Genomic DNA, 17,962 nt, shown 5'->3' with positions numbered 1-17,962 from the left:
GAGTTCCAATAGAGGGATTGCCCCTTGCTCAAAAATCTCAATTCCTTCTCATTCACTTTCTGAATTAAGTGCAAATCACAGTCCAATATTCAGGATTCTCCAAAATTGGAGAATTTTATATTTCTATTTACCTTCTGGTTATATCTCCTACAACTCTGCTCTACTTCCTTGCCACACAGGTCCTCACATATAACTTCCTGCCTGAACACTTTTGCAGAAGATTACCTCCACTTGGATTTACATTTATTAGAAGATTGTCCTGCTTCTTTCTAGTTACTTGTGGCTATGTCACTCACTGTGAGTACCCAAAGGGAGGGACTAAATGTTACCAGGTGAGAAAGTAAAAATTATTTTGGACCAAGAAAGCAAAAATTCAGCCATTCATCAGGCTGGAATGAAAGACACAGATAAAGTCAGCTGCAAATTTAACAGAGAACAATATTTCTTTCGAAGAGATGCTGCAGCTGTAAAGTCATAACAATGCCCATATTTGAGTGACTGCCATGTTTTTATTCACTGAGAAACTTTGCTCTCTAAAATTATAAACTATCAGAGACTTTGCTGCATATCAGTAGTAATAAAACATCCCACATTTGCCTGGGGGACATAAGTTTCTTTGATACAGAGAAGCAGGCTTGATTTCCAACCCAGGTGCAGAGCTTCAGATAAGGGGTATCTATACACAACATTCCACATCTATCTTTACTTTGTGCTTCCCAAGGAAACAGAACTCTGGGTTTATTTTGTAGTCCAGACCTAATGGTGGTCAACCACCCCCCCCCCCCCCCCCCCCGTTGACACAGTCCTGCTTTGCTTTGAGCTTACCAAAACACTGCTTCATTTAAAATTTACTTAAACGACAACACCAAGGTCAAGGGTTTGGATCCCCGTACTGGCCAGCTGCCAAAAAAAAAAAAAAAAAAAAAATCACCTAAACTTCACCATTCCCCCAAATCCTGTAATGACTATATTTTTCCTTGGTGAGACGCCCACGATTTCTCTGGTGGGCAGTCTTCCTCATTGCAGTGGTTCAAAAGTCTTCGTCAGATTGCAGATTTACCCCTGGCGGCCTTATGCTGATTGGGCTAGGATACAGGTTTTGCATCCCTGACCACTTAGCTTGTCCAAAGCAGGCATTCAAAACTGTTCATTGCAGTAGACTCTGCATCAGAGTACTTGGGTTCTAGTTATATTACCTGGACTAGGTATATGGATTCCATTCTCAGTTCTGCCAATAACTAATTAGCTGGACCATCTTAAGTAAGTCGGTGCACCCTATTTGGCTTACATTTTCTCTACTGTAAAACGAGGGGTGGGGTGGGGTGTGTGTGGCGGGCTATGTTATCCCACCCTAGGGCAAGGGCTTTGGAGTCACATAGACCTAGGTTGGAATCCTAGTCCTGAGACTTTTGCTTTTCTGAGCCTCCGTTTTGTAATGATTAAAATGGAGATAATATTGATAAGTGCAGTGTAGATTTTCCGGTGTTGCTATTAGGATCAAGTTGGTTGTTAGGATCGCTATATTTGATCACTATTTCTATTACTATTATTTGACTTCGGACAACTTACTTAACTTTCTGTGCCTCTGTATTCTTATGGGTAAAAATGGAGATATAATGGCCCATATTCCCTGGGGTTATTGTGAACATTAAATGAGATGAAAAAAGTAAAGAACTTAGAACAGTGGCTGGCATATAATAAGAGGCTCAAAATATGTGATCTAATGTTATTAGTATTAGATTTCTACTACTAACTACTCTGCGGGCCAGAAGCTTCGGATAAACAGTTTCATTCTAAGGACCAAACCAAAAAAAAAAAAAAAGTACTGCAGGCTGGAAACAGTGAAACATAATGGGGAATTGCTTTTTCAAACACAACTGACACGCCCAGCACTGGGTTACGTCCCACTCAGTCCTCATTAAATATGGCAGCGAGATGGCCGACCTACTGCGGTTGCGCAAGTTGAAACTCCGCCCTGGAGCTCCTCCTTGGCCGGCGTCCCCCCTCCCCCGCTGGGCCGAGGTGCCGGGTAGGGGCCGCCGTGGCGCGCACGCGCAGAAGCCGGCTGGGCTGAGCCGATACTCGCTAGGCGCCTGTCACATGAGCCGCGCGTCCGCTCCGCTCCCCCTCCTCCCCGGCTGGGCTGTGTGAATGAAGCTCTGCGGGCTACGTGGGGCTCTAGCTCAAGTTAGTGCCCTGGACGCCGGAACCGACCGAGCGCGCCGCCCACCGGCGGCGGACACGGGCTCCGCCGCTCCTGACCTCGGCGACAGGTAAAGACAAATGGGCTGTCCCTTCCCCAGCAGGTCCTTCGCGGGCCACTGGCCATGGCCCACCGCCGGAGCACCCTCTGAGCGCAGCGACACAGGGGAAACGCTCCCCTGCTGGCTCGGCCCCCCAGTGATGGGGGTTCCCCGTGCCCGGCTGCCGCCACCCGGCACTCGGAGGAGGTAGACAGGCTAGGTCTAGCCAGTCCGGGGTGGCATCTTCCCGGGAGCCCAACCCTGTGCTCCGAGGAGGGTCCCTGGGCTGCCCGAGCGAAGTTTCCTTACGGAGCGGCGCCAAGCCCGCCTGGCTTTTGAACCGGGGTGGTTAACTGCCTGCGTCCCTTTTCCAGGACTGGGGTAGGGTGGCTTTTGCTGGGAAAGCTCAGTCGAGGCCCCGTTCTTCTCCCTCCTGCTCGGGACTTGCCGCAGGTTTGTGTGGGTCTTAGCCGAGTTAAGTCCCAACTCTCGGAAAAGTAGTTGTTGCGCCTTTTCCTTTTGCCACAACGTGAGGAGCTGGTTCTCTCCAGCCTTCCAAGCCTTGCGCTTGAGTGCTTTTTCCGTCAAGGTAAAGCTGCACCTTTACATTGACGCGCGTTTACCTTTATTAACATTTCAGAGCAAATCAGTCGCCTGGATTTCCAAGTGAGGTTGTACGTGTACCTTGTGATAACGTCAGTGGAAGCTGCCCCGAGTAAGTGAGGGAAATCCAGAAGTTTGGGGCATAAAAAGCCAGTAAGAATCCGTTTTGCGTTAACTTCATACGTTTATTAGCAACTACTCGGGTTTAACTTCAGAGGTGTTAAATTTCTTTGTCCCACGCGGCGCGGATCAGTAGTTCTTAACTGCACACGAAATGGAAGGAAAAAAGGCAAACCAAAACAAACTGTCCCAGGTTCCAGATAGGTCACTGGAGAACGTTTTCCTGGTGAATTCATCTTGGGAGTTTGTGAGTTCCTACTTTTCTTGGACTTAGCGAACCCTTCCTTATCCAAAGCAGTTTTTTTCTCTATTGGTGTTTTTAGGACTGGTGTACACATGAACTCTTTTGTCCTTTTTTTAAAAAAAGGGGTCATTAAAGAAAGTCAACATGATTCTCAAGTTAGTATTAGCCTTCAGTGTTTGTGCTTTAGCGCTTTCACTTGGAGGTGGAGGTGTGGGTTTTATAAAAGCTATGGATGTTCACCAGGTCAAAAGGTGAGGACTTTTTTTCTTAGAACAAGCAGATTGGCTTGTATGCTACATAAGGAAGGCCAACTTATTAACTAAGAACGAACTTGTTTAAATGGACAAACAGAGTATTTAATATATTAAACTTCTGAATCAACAACTAAGTAGTCAGACCTCTGATTTTTTTCTGCCGTTCCTACCTCCTTTCATATCCTTGTAAATAGTATTGCCCTGAGGCTGGATTTGAAGTTTTAGCAATAGGAATTAGCTAAATTAATTTGGTTTTACTTAAATTGGTATTCTATTTTTACATTTTCTTTTTCTTTGGTTAATTTCCCCCCCCTAATTATAAAAGCAATATATGTTGGGGAGGGTAGGTATGGGGTCTGTCAGTACTTTCTGCTCAATTTCTCTGTAAAACTAAACTGCTATAAAAATGAAGAAAAAAGCAATATATGCTCACTGTAGGAAATTTGCAAGGTGTGGAAAAGTCTAATGAAGCAGAGAGGAAGAGCCACTACCCAAAGGGCATCATTCACTTTTAATTATGCTTCCTCCCCCCCCCCCCATGCAAGATTTATTTTAAAACTTTAAGAATTCACAAAATCTGGTCTCCTTTCTACTGATTTTTTAATGTAAAGTTGGGTATTTTGGGGGTTGGGCAGGGGATTGGATATTAGTGCTGCTCTCCATTCCTCTAAGTGTGGAACCTCAACATAGGAAAGGCACTTATCTCATCCAGCCACTCATTCTTTGTGATTCTGGACACCATTTACTGAAGCTCAGTGATTCATGCAGAATTATACAACATATTAACTCACCCTAAATCTCCTGATTTTCTTTCCTCAGTGATACCTGCCTGCTTAGGGAGAAACTTGACACTGCCTATATCTGCGTATCTTTGAAAGACAGGTTCAGAGAAGGGCGGAAGATAATTTTCATGCATTTGGGGTTTTTTTTAGGTATTCATTTTTCTGTTTACATTTTCAGGTTTGGGGCTTTAGCGTCTTGCAGAAAGTGGGACCACATAGCTGCCTTTCCGTCTACACCACATTCAAGTCTACCTACAAAACTGGGAGCTCTGGGAAGCTCTGAGCCTGTGACCCTAGCGTGGGAGATAGGATCAAGATGGCCATGTGGCAGGGTAAGAAATTAGTGCTTATTCCTCTAACTGGTTTTTCCTCCTACTCTATCCTCCATCCCCACCCAACCCCCCAAGCCAGTGGCAGGCAGCCAGGCATTTCTTTAATTTAACCCTTTGTCTTTGCAAGGACAAAGCACATTAGTTTAAAAGAAGCTGCTGCTAGCTAGAAGTTCAAATTATTTTAAAGTGGAATGGTGGGGGGGCAGGAAAATACTGTTCCAGAAGCATTTAAAAGAACTCCCTTCATTTAAACATGTGCTTGTAGGGGTTATATGTGAGGAAACGGAGGATATTTTTTTCTCATTTGTTTCTGGCAAATTTCCATCATAAGATTCTCAAAGGTGGGGGAGACAGATATCAGTGCCTCTCCAGATTCCTCTTCCTGATAAAACTTTCTTGGGATTTATACAGTTTGAAAAAGCATGTTTAATGTTAGAACGCTTGTATTGGTGATAGAAGGAAAATACCTAATTTAATAATATGAACTATATGAAGGCAAAGCTCAACAGTATCTTGGCTGATGGTTTAAATCTCTTGTGAACCTATGAATTCCTACCACATTCAAAGTTATTTTTTTTTATCTTGGTGGGGTTTAGGATTGTGCCTTTCTGGACAGTATCAGAATCTCCAGGTGTGTGTATGATTTATATATTTATCACAAAGGAGTGTGGATTTAAGAAATGATAGACAAACACTACTGAAATTGGTCTGTGACTCACAAAAGGTTAAGGACCGCTTACATGGAGTAGAATGAAATAGCTTGAATATATCTGTGTTCAACAGGTAGGTTTGCTGGTATCTTAAAAATGTTTCATTGTGTTGGTTATGGCTCAAAATATGTAGGGACACAAATGTAACAAGTAATTTTGATGTTTAATTTAAAGACATTTGTTGAATGGATGAGCCTTGAAGACATTATGTTAAGTGAAATAAGTCAGGCACAGAAAGATAAATACCACATGTTCTTACTTGTATGTGGAAGCTAAAAAAGTTGATTTCATAGAAGTAGAGAGTAGAATAGTGGTTACTAGGGACTGGGAATGGTAGGGGGAAGGGGGATAGGAAGAGGTTGGTTAGCAGATACAAAATTACAGCTAGACAGGAAGAATAAGTTCTAGTGGTCTATAGCACTGTAGGGTGATTATAGTTAACAATAATTTATTGTATATTTTCAAATAGCTAGAAGAGAGGATTTTGAATGTTCCCAATACAAAGAAATAAATGTTTGGGGGGATGGATATGCCAACTACCCTGATTTGATCATTATTCATTATATACATGTGTTGAAATATCACATTGTACTCCATAAATATGTACAATTATTATTATTTTCTTAAATTAGTTTCTAGCTTTATTTTTTCATTTTTATTTTTTGAAGGCTGACTAGCGCAGGGAACCAAACCCTTGACCTTGGTGTTACAAGGCTGTGCTCTAACCAACTGAGCTAAGTGTCTGTCCCCATGCAATTATTATATGTCAATTAAAATAATAATAATTTTAAAAAGGATGTTTGTTGAAGTGGGATTTGGCCTGTATATGTGCTTTGACTCACGCAATGGGCATTTATCAAGAGCAGTTTGGATATTCTTGCTTAAATACTGAGACATTCTTTCATTCAACATAATACAGAGGTAAATAAGATGCAGAACCCTAGAGGGTTCCTTGTGTCTAGGAAAGACAGACATATAAACAAATAATTGTGTCACGATGAATAGTGTTACAATAGGGAAAGGTGCAAGATGTGATGGAAGCCCAGAGAACAGCATGATGGACTCTGAGGGTTTTTTTTGTTTTTTGTTTTTTTGTTTTTGGCAATTATAATTTATTTATTTGAACTGGGTTTCAGTTGTTTAGCAATGACTACTAATACCAATGGCTGCCAATAACAATGACTAAATAGAAAACTATAAATTTCACTGTTATGTCTTGAGTCAAAAGTTTCAATGATGGATAATTTTCACCAAGATTCTGTTGCTTAGTTAACCTAAAAAATAATTATCCTTCACCACAGAAATTTAATGGAATCCTAAATAACAAATTTACTAATAATTATTCCTGTAATGGGGTATATATTCATTATAGAGCTCAAAGAAGTATTATGCCACAATAAATCATTCTTATTTTAAGAAGATCTCTTGTTTAAATGCTAGTGCAGATTCAGATTATGCTAAACAGAAAGGGAGCAACCCCATTTCTCATCTTGTAAAGGAGAAAAGCCTTTTAAAAAACTCTTTGAAGGAGTTTCAGTAGATATGTTTGGAGTCAAACACAGCAGCACTTTATTAACAAGGACAGAATAATATCACAAGGAAATACTCCTGTCTAAATTAAATGATATCTTGGGTAGTATAAAATGAATACTAACAAGAGTAGGCATCCCAATGTGCCTGTCTCACAGCTGTTCAATGTGAAAGTGGCTTGTAAGCAAGGAAAGACAAGAGCAACATTCACACCACAAATTGACTGTAAAATACTTCATTACATTGAAAAAGGTAATGAATGGCCATAACCGTCAACTGTCAAAAGGAGCCATTTGAGTATCTACTGTTAATTGAACCAAACAGTTTTGTTAGATTTTTTACTGCTTGGTACAGAACTTGGGTACTGATTTCCTCACTATGTAGGAAGCAATGTTCATGTGCTTGATAGAGGCCATTAATCTTTCTGATTGAGACGGCCCAAACCCAGATCTGACCTCAGAACACTGGGTCTAAGGGACTCTGAGTTTTGAGCTAGTCAAAAAAAATGAGTAGGAGTTTGCCAGATGGGCAAGTGAGAGGATTGCATTCTGTGCACACAGAGCAGCGCTGTTTGGAAACTTACAAGTTGCTTTGTTTGCCTAGTGTGAGATGTGTAGGGGCACGACCTCAGAGGAATCAGGGAAGTTAGTTGGAGGCCCAATAATAAAGAACCTTGTGTGTTCTAGGAAGGATTTTATACTTCATCCTGAAGACAATGGTTCTAAACAGGGAAGTAACATAATCAGATTTTGTTTTAGAAAGATTACTTTGGCAGCAGTGCTGAGGTGGGATTGGAGCTAGACAGTGAATGCCAGGAGGTTTCTGGAATAGTGGTTTAGAGGAGAGATGGCGAGGGTCTGAGCAGAAGCAGGGGCAGCAAGGTTGAAGAGAATGGGATGAAGTCTAGAAATGTTCTGTGACTGGATGTGGCAAGAACTGAATGAGGATTGACAGCCAGTTTGGGTGCCGGGGGGTTGGCAGTCCCCTTCTCTGAGATGGGGAATGGGAGGGGCTGCTGAAGGGCATGGGGATGATGGTTAGTGTCCTGAGTTTAGTTTGACCCTTTGGGGTTGAGATACCTGCGGGCTGTCAGGTCAATGTTTCAAAGACAGCTTTGAAAGCATGGAACTGGAGTTTGTGCAGGTGGGAGTCTAAAGTTTTATTCCTAATGATGCATAAAGAGCTTGTGTTTTTTCTCTGTAGGTGATGGAAATATCATTAGTAGTTAATGATTTATTTATTTTATTCTTTTTGGCAGCTGGCTAGTATGGGGATTTTATTTTATAATAAAACATTTTAATGTTTAACAATTCTTAATAAAAATATCATACTTTTTGGTGCCAATAACACCAAGGTAAAGGGTTTGGATCCCTATATCGGCCAGTCTCCAAAATGGAAAAATAAAAAATGTGTGTGTGTGTGTATATATATATATATTTTTTTTTTCCTCATATTTTCTTAACAAATAATATATTTTGCAGGCTCAGGCCCTGAAATCTGATCTGCTTAAAATTACATTGAAGTGAAACCTCATTTTTGTAGCATTAGTGAAGAAGGGAGCATTGGGAAAATGGAACAATTTGGTCAGGCTCCCCTCGCCTTGGAGCCAGTTCAGGGTGGTTCAGTAACATTGTGTGTGTGGGTGGAGTAAGTGCGCCTGCAAGGCGGCACCACTTTGGCTGGCGTTTTACTGCCTCGGGCTCCCGTCCGCCCTGTGCGGCCATGTTTCTTCTAGACCTGCAGCTTCCAAGGACCTTGTGGCCAGTTACCTAGCTTATAGACCTGCGTGAAGGAGTCTGGTGACCCAGCCTGGCGTATGAAGGGTTTGTGACCCAGTCTGTGAATGGGCTTGAGGGGTCTGGGAGCTCCAGACCCAGCCCTAGCTCAACCATTGGCCCAGTTGGTGCAGGATTACCGGCAGATAAAAGAGCCATGACAACCAGCATGGTCGCCTAGCTTTACAGTTGGCATCATGAACAGGATTAAGAGCTAGACAACTGGCACTGTGAGGAGGATTTCAGGCCTTAGCCATAGCTTAGCAGTAGCCTCGCAGTAGCCCTTGTCGCTGCCGACTACACCAATTTGTTTGGCTACTGCAAAGCTATGGCTAAGGCCTGAAATCCTGCTCACAGTGCCAGTTGTCTAGCTCTTAATCCTGTTCATGATGCCAACTGTAAAGCTAGGCGACCATGCTGGTTGTCATGGCTCTTTTATCTGCCGGTAATCCTGCACCAACTGGGCCAATGGTTGAGCTAGGGCTGGGTCTGGAGCTCCCAGACCCCTCAAGCCCATTCACAGACTGGGTCACAAACCCTTCATACGCCAGGCTGGGTCACCAGACTCCTTCACGCAGGTCTATAAGCTAGGTAACTGGCCACAAGGTCCTTGGAAGCTGCAGGTCTAGAAGAAACATGGCCGCACAGGGCGGACGGGCGCCCGAGGCAGTAAAACGCCAGCCAAAGTGGTGCCGCCTTGCAGGCGCACTTACTCCACCCACACACACAATGTTACTGAACCACCCTGAACTGGCTCTGAGGTGAGGGGAGCCTGACCAAATTGTTCCATTTTCCCAACAGGGAGTATTCCATGTAAATAAGCTCTTTAGATAACTGCAGCTTATCCCTTGCTTTGGGTAACTTCTGTAGTGACAAGCATACTAGAATGGTAGTTTGGAAGGCAGGATGGTATAATAGATAAACATGTGGGTCTAGATTCAACTCCATAGGTTTTGTCACTTGGTAGCTGTGAGACCTTGGGCAAGGCACTTGACCCCTCTATGTCTCAGTTTCTTCTTTTGTAAAATGGAGATAATAATAGAACTTACCTTAGATGGTTATTATGAGGATTAAGTAAGTTCATATATGTAAAGCACTTGGAACTTAGTAAGTGCCATATAAGTTTATGCCTTTATTATAATAGTAAGACATTTAGAATATTGTTTATCATGTAAGTGCTCAGTTACCTTTAGCCATAGCTGTTACTACTACTAGTAGTACTACTGCAGGTTGAGAATCCTAAATCAGAAAATCTGAAATGCTCCAAAATCTGAAACTTTTTGAACACTGACATGATGCTCAAAGAAATGCTCATTGAAGCATTTCAGGTTTTCAGATTTGGGATGCTCAACCAATAAGAATAATGCATTATGTTATGCAGTATAATATAGGCACATAATAAAATATGCAATGTATCATGCAATACATTATAATACAAATATTCTAAAATGTGAAAAAATTTGAAATCTGAAACACTTGGTCTCAAGCATTTCAGAGAGGATACTCAACCTGTGCTATCACTATTATTTTCCCATAGCCAGGATTGGCATTAGGACCCTGTTCTGTGGAGGTAATTTCATGCTGTCCTTGGAAGCCCTGCCCTGTGGTAGTCTATTTGAGTTTTCAAGTGGGGGGTTAGACCTGAAGAAATCATTAGACAACATCTAGCCTGAACCCTAGAGGTTAAGTGACATACCCAAGATCAAACAGGTTGATTCTAGTGACAGGATTATAACTCGGGTCTCCCATTTGCCTGTTTCAGTGTTCTCTCCATGGGCTTGTGGAAGGGAGGATGTATGGGTCTGTCCTCAGGTCCAGGACACTTCTCAGTCAGTCTCTGGTGCTAGTTGAGGAACTCTGAGAGCTTGAGGAACCCAATCTCCTTAATCTGTTGGGTTATTGCTGTCTAGTTCCTCTAGGGAGAATTTGATCAGAATTCTCATCCATCTTAAACATGGTCAACATTATCATTTTGACTTCACTTGATAGAGCCTGTAAAAAGCTAGGGCTTACAGATCCCTCGAGTCTGTTGCACAGATTGGGTCAAAAACCCTCCACACTCAGGTCTTTGAGCTAGGTAATAGGAAAAAAGGTTCTGGGAGACGTGGGTGTAGAAAAGAATGAATGGGTTTTATTCAGATCTAGGAGCAACTATCCTAGCGGCTTCTCTGAGAGTTCTGAGAAGCACTGTGGATCAGAGCTGTTAGTCTTTTATACTTAAGTCCACAACCCTGGACACCTGGGTGCCCATAGGCAATTACATTAAGTAGTAACAAGGAACACCTGAGGATATTTACAGCAAATGCTCGGCAAGATTCTGAACATCTGAGGGGCCCTGTCCATTTTCCTATTTTTCCCAACAGAGCCCTCCTAATACATTTTCTGGCCACTTAAACGGAGTATACTGGGCATAATTTAATATTTTTGATAACTCAGGTTCATCATTAATAACATTGTTTTATTGGTCTAACGGTCAAGAAAATAATGAACACTAGTCAGTTAGAAGTTAGAGCCTTGTGTTGTCAGGCGTTACTTATTATTCACTTAACATTTTTGAACACCAGTTGTGTGCCAGGCACTCTGCCGGGCCCTAGAGATGCAATGGTTGGTGAAAAATAGGTATGGTCTCTGCTCTCATGGCGCGTACCAACTAGGATAAAGGTAGCATTTCAAATTAATGAAATGATTTATTTAACAGATGTGCTGAAGTAATTTGGAAAAATGACACCAACATAAATTGAGAAAGATTAAAATAACGTTTCTTAATAAAGGAGAGAAGCATCAGAATTACCTGTGGTGCTTTTAAGAATATTCCTGCTCAGGTTCCATCCCCTCAAATAGTGATTCAGTCTTAAGACCTGGGTATTTAAAGAAGCTCTGTAAGCAGTTCTGATGTGTAATCCTATTTGGGAACTGCTGCATTCAAGAATTAAAAGTTAAAAAAAAAGAGAGAGGGGGCAATGATAAAGGAACTGAAAAAATATAGGAGACTATTTTATATTGGGGTAGGGAAGATATTTGTATGCATAATATTAAAGGTAGAATAATAAAGAGAAAGATCAATATAATCAATTTATGAAAAATTAAAATTTCTGCACAAACCATAAATAAAGTTAATGAGCAAACTAGAAAAAATTGCAACAACACTCATTATCCTTAACACATGAAGACTTACAGAGCAAAAAGAAAAATACAAGTGTTTTACTAGAGGAATGTGCAAAAGATGGGGAAAAATGTGCAAAGGAAAATACATAAAAGAAGAAATCCAAATGACCAGTAAACGTGAAAAAATATACTATCTCAGTAGTAGTCAAAGAAGGGGGAATTAGAGTGGCATACTGTTTTCTCCAGTATAATTTGCAAAGATTAAAAAGGAATGACAGAACTCACTGTTGGCAAGGACAGGAGGAAGCAGGTGTTCTCATACACTTCCAGTGGGAATGTCAATTAGGCAATATTTATTAAAAGCTTTACAAAATGTGTTTTCCTTTTGACCCAGCAGTTCATTTCCTTGGAATTTATCCTAAGGAAATGATTGAGGATGAACACAAAGATGTATCAATAAGGATATTAATTGCACCATTTTCCATAATGGGAAAAATGCATCATGTACAGTTCTATTTATTAACATAGAAATAGGTTCATGGTATAATGTTAAATAGGGGGAAAAGCAGATTCTAAATTATCAATAGTTAAAAGTCTGGGTGCTGGGCTTAAACCTGGATTTAAATCTCAGCTACACCTTCATCAGCTCTGTGACGTTGAGTACATTACTTGCCTTAATGTTCCTTGATTTCCACATCAGTAAAATAGGGATAAAGTAGTACCAATAGTTCCCAGCTTGTGTGCCCATTAAGATCACCTGGGGATCTGTTAATACTTCCCAAGCCCAGGCCTCATTCAGCCCAATTACATCCAAATCTCTGGGGATGGGATGCAGAGATCAGTATTTTTACTTTTTTTTTTTTTTTCTTTTTTTGGTGGCTAGCTGGTACAGGGATCAAACACTGGACTATGGTATTATCAGCACCATGCTCTGACCACCTGAGCTAACTGTCCATCCATTTTACTTTTGTTCCCCTTTGTTTTTTTGGTTATTTTTTTGCTTTTGGTGGCTGGCCTGTATGAGACATGAGTATTTTTGAAGCTCCCTGAGTGATATGAGACATTAGTATTTTTGAAGCTCCCTGGGAACACTGAGCTGAATGGTTGTTGAGGGTATTGCTGAGGGGATTAAATGAGAAAATCACAGTGCCTGGCATGTGGTAAGTATTCAATACATGGTAACTATTATTATTGCTATTTAAAATTATTAACAGTGTGATCCCATTTTAATATATGTATTTGTGTCATGTATGTGTAATATATGGAAAAGTCTGAGGAGATATTCATAAAAGTATTAACAAAAAAGAAATTATAGTTGACTTTATTTTTGCTTATTTGTATCTTTCCTTTTTTTGTAAATAACATGGACTACTTATTAATTTAGAAAAGTATAATTTCTGAAGGAAATATATATATATATATATGTACACAGTTGCATATACTAAAGTACTTATAGTGAACAGCTGAAGACATAGTTTCCATATTAGAGGAATGTGAATAAATTATACAGGTCTGCACAGTATAATATCTGGCCATTAAAAATCAAGACTAATGCTGTGGAAAATCTTCATAATATAGTGGAAAAATATGGGATTATCCCATCTCTGCCTTTTTAATTCTAATGTGAGTATATATATTTCTGTTTATGTTTATGTATTTGTATTTGTGTTTATGTGTTTATGTGTTTGCATGTTACATATCTGAGAGTACTTCAGAAAGTTCATGGAAAAATAGAATTGAAGGTTAATATGAATCTTGCCGTGAACTTTTTGAAGTACCCGTGTACATCTATGAATGTGAAGATAAATACAGAATGGAAGGAAATGATCCAAAGTTGTTAAAGTGGTTATCTCCAGGTGGTAGGATCTGCTTACTTGTTTTCCCCTTTTTTATACTTTTGTTTATTTTCCAAATTTTATACAATGAACATGTATTACTTTTATAACTGGGAAACAAGTGATTTGAAATGGAATATAAAATAAGAGTCAGTGGATTCTCACAGAGGGCTTTCAAGAGCGCAACATATGGGATTCTGGACAACTGCTTCAGCTGCTCTGTGTCGCCCTCTATCTTCAAATTAAAAAACAAAAGAAAAGAAACCAGGCACCCCAAGGATTTTAGAGCAGGTTTTTTGCTATTAATACTTCCTCAAGTACTCTTGTAATTTTTGGCTGTCTCTCCTGTTGACTCCATAAAACTCTCTTGGGAGTGAGAGTGGGGATGGGAGATTGTACAAAAAAAAAGGGACATTACATTGCATCTAATGTTGAGGTTACAATACAAGGTGAGAGGGTAAACCTGAAAATAAGGCGGAGGAAAATGTGATGCAATAGATGGTTTTGATGAGAAACTGTTCTGCTGCTTGAAATCCGAAGGAAGTATATGTTTCAACCTTGAGATTTCTTTTTTGTTTTTGTACATCACGGTGCTTTCGTAAACACTGGTGATGTAGCTAACACACGGCAGGGCAAGAGGGCACATCACAGAGCAGTCAGTGAACTGTCAGAGCTTCAGTGTGAAATCTGGATAGCTGTGTGGCTCGATAATTGGATCACTGTCACCTAAGAAAAGCTACCTGGTCCCGCCTGTTGACCAAAATGTTAGTATCTTCATGATTCTTGAGACAAAGTCAGATTGTCACAGCAGGAATAAAGAGGCAGACACCCCTCCCCATCTCCCTGCCCCTTTCCCTTCTATGTGGCACAGTGCCTCACCTATGGCAGGTACTCAGGAGACGAGTTCTTTGTCAATTTAAAAAATAAACAAGTAAAAATTTTTAAAAATTAAGAAAAAAAAATGTGTTCTTTGTTTCTCTTCACCCATTGCCTTTCCACAACTCCTGGTGGGGAGAGAAGGGGGAGAAATAGGTGGGGGATGGATTCTGATGGAAAGCATTGAGTAGGGGGTAAATGAAAACAATCTTTCAGAAAATTATTCTTTAAGGGCCAACCATTCTTTTCAAAGCACACAGTTGTGGAAGGAGCATAAGCCTCGGAATCTGATATACCTGGATCTGAACTCAGCTCTGCCATTTGGTAGCTGAAGTTACCTAAGCTCTGAAAGCCTCAATTGTCTCCTCTGGGGTCAAGTGTGGTCTCTCGAGACAGACTCCCTGGGTTTGTATCCTGGCTCGGTCACTGCTAGCCATGTTGACTTTAGGCAAGTTATTGAATCTCTTTGTGCCTCACCCTCTTCATCTATAAAATGGGGTTAATGGTAAAACCTACTCATAGAATCATTTGGAGGATGTAACAAGCTAATTCACATGTATACAGTCTTTGAATGCCACCTGACACTTGTTAAGCATTCACAAATGCTGGCCTTTACTGTTATTATATGCAAAAGGATATGTTAATATTTACCTCAAACGAGTTAATATTTAGCTCACACTTTCTAGATGAGAATGAGATAATCATGGAAATGCCTGCCTGGTCCATTGTAGCTGCTCTGGTTGTATTATAATTGTGGCATAAAAAATAAAATTAGACATGTTGTTAAAGGGATGTTTTTAAACTGGAAAGGCTCTGTGGAGGTGATCTGTTTCAAAGGTCTAATCTTGCAAAGGAAGCAACTGAGGCCCAGTGAGACTCATTCTAGGCCACACAGCTGTCACATGGTGCCTAGAGAGCCAGGGATAGACCCTGGGCTCCTGATAATCACTGCTGCCCACCTCGCTCTTTGTCAGTCTTTCTACCTATCTAGCCTTACTGCATTGCACTGCCTCTCCTAGACTTTGGTATTTTATAATTTTCTGCTAAATTTTAGTCTTTCCCTACTATGTTTTATTGCTACTGTGACAAGTTTAGGGTTTTTTTTCTTTTTCCCCTCAAGGAATTGTTTTTCCATTGAGGATTCCATGGTATTTTTTTTTCTTCTTGTCACTGTGTTAGCCTTTTTGAAATAAACTAGAGTTTCTTATGTTTTAACCAGAATTGTGATTCAGAGCTTCCTGCTTCACGTAATGCTTGCTGTTCTGTGTGTCAGGGGTGGTGGGAGGCAGGGCTAGAAAGTTTCACTGTTGGTGGCAACAAGTGTCAGAATTTTCTTATTCTTGCAGCCTTCTCTTAAAACCCCAGGTATTTGTGGACCTCCGGTCAGACCAAAGACGCTGTTGAGGAGTTAATTGTATGAGGTGACTCCTTTAGTAATGTTGTATTTTGATGCTTTTCAACCCAATACCATTCTGGCAGTAGATGGCACTTTACTGTATTTGTTTAGGACTTCTGCCCTGCCTACTTCCAGGAGGAACATAGAGCAACACAGAAATTGCAACATAGAGCAATTAGAAATATCCAGGACAGGGACCATCCAGTGGAAATAAAATATATTTACCAGGCATGTGAGACACTGTGGGCACTGAATTTTCTTTTCTCTTTTCTTATTCTTCTCACCCCACACCCCAAGATAAGCACACTAAAGTACATTATTGATGTCTTCTGGCCAATGAAAGTGTTCACATGTAGAGAAATCCCCTGGCTCTGTCTATGCTAAGTTTTCTGGTGCTTCCGCCACCCTCCCTCCGGACTGGCCTGACATGTGGTGTGACTCAGCACTGAGTATTCCGAGGTTGAAGTCATGATCTTTCCTATTTAGCTTGAGAATGGTGAGAGGCAAGTGGGCAGGGAAGTCCCTGTCATCCAAATTCCCAACTCTGCCAAGGCCTTCTTTTCCTTGGGTTCTATACGCCTGTAATAAATAATAATAGAGCCTCCTCCTCTTACATTTCTCTGTATTGAATATACAACTGTGCACCCAGATGCCAAAACCCAAATTCTGAGAGGCACCATACAGTCCGTGCTCTCCTCACGCCAGTCACCCTGGTGGACTAGTAGGTAGCGTTCCTGGCAAACACCTATTTACCTTCCAGCCATCAGCTTTCCCAGGACCTCCCCCATCCTCTGGTAAAATTAGCCTTTCCCTTCTTTGTGTGTTTCCTGGCTCTATTGTATAGCCCTCAAGGGTATTAGTATTTGTTTGGTACCTTTGTTCTTATGTCTTCTGTGTGCCAGGCACTGCATTGGGTGGGTGCTGGGGTTATATCAGTGAACAAGAAACTCGTGATACCCTCCTAAGCGTGCAGTCTTGAGTTGGAGTGCAAACAAATGCACAAATATTTCCTCATGAAATGTTGTAAATGCTAGGAAGTCAAGTCCTATGAAAAAGAATAATAAATGAGATGTAACTTAATAGCGGGAAGAAGAGTCTGGAAGGGTGACAAGTTCACCTGAGACCTGAAAGATGAGTAGGAGTTATCCAGGTGAAGAGTTGGGGGAAGAGCATCCCAGGCAGAGGAAATGAAGTGGAAATCCCTGAGATGGAAAGAAATCTCTGAGGTTCTTTCCGAGTGTGGTCCAGTGTGGCCGGACCGTAGTGAATGAGGTTATACAAGAACACAGAATGAAACCGGAAGGGTGGGCAGGGGCAGGTCACACAGGGTTCTGTAGGCCATGTTTCCAAGTATCCTAACTTGGTAATGTGAAGGTGTTGCAGATACATCAGGTAGGGCAGGGTGACCAGTGAATGACTGGGGAGTGTCTCATCATCTTTGCATACCAAGTACCTGGTAGAGAGTGCCCAGCACATAGTGTGTGCTCATTGAATCTCTGTTTAATGAGTAATAACTGTCTTGCCTTCCTACCAGGATTGCCATAAAGATTAAATGAGATAAGGTATGCTAAGGTGCTTTGCAAAATAGAAAATGCTAAGTAAATTCTATTCTAAATGTGATTCACTAGATTCTATGCAGTGATGCTTACAGATATTCACTGTCACTAGGAACCCCCCCCACTCCATTCTCTGTTAAACTGACAAAATCTCTCAATTAGATCATCCCACTCTATGAATATGCTGACGCATTGAGTTCTTACATATTCAGAGTGTGTCTCCATTGCCAATGCCTTTATGGGTGAGTGGAAACTACGTTATATCACACCATTATGTAGGGCTCCTGGTGTTAGAGATAATCATGGGTGGTGTTGCCAGGGGTGGTATACAAGGTTTCTTTTGTATGCTGAATTCACTCAATGAATCTCTGAATCTAAGGAATTCCTTATTTAAGAACTAGATTAATCCTGAGGAATAGCACCCTCTGTATTTGCATTTGGATGGGGGCAAGGATAATCACGCAGGGTGTGGCTGCCACCAACTGTGGTGCTTGGCTTTCTAGACTGTTAAAATAAAAGATATAACAAAATGATCAGTGCCTTGCTATTTTTGTGTGAAATATCTAGTTCCCTATTTGAGCTGCAGGAACTTTAGACCACA

General features: G+C 41.1%; 1 protein-coding gene across 1 annotated transcript in view; it reads left to right on the top strand.

Annotated features, from left to right (window-relative positions):
- Positions 1-2,195: 2,195 nt before the first annotated feature.
- Positions 2,196-17,962, top strand: part of CLCN5 (chloride voltage-gated channel 5) — a 168,155-nt gene continuing 152,388 nt past the window's right edge. Inside the window, exons 1-2 of the mRNA XM_063083763.1 lie at positions 2,196-2,273; positions 4,425-4,578. Coding sequence (XP_062939833.1) covers positions 4,563-4,578 — 16 coding nt within the window. The 5' untranslated portion in view covers positions 2,196-2,273; positions 4,425-4,562. The remainder of the gene's footprint in view (positions 2,274-4,424; positions 4,579-17,962) is intronic.

Source organism: Cynocephalus volans, chromosome X (genome assembly GCF_027409185.1).
Source record: "Cynocephalus volans isolate mCynVol1 chromosome X, mCynVol1.pri, whole genome shotgun sequence".
NCBI classification, from domain to species: Eukaryota; Metazoa; Chordata; class Mammalia; order Dermoptera; family Cynocephalidae; genus Cynocephalus; species Cynocephalus volans.
Note: the sequence above shows the minus strand (reverse complement) of the source record. Positions and strands in the feature narration are given on the sequence as shown.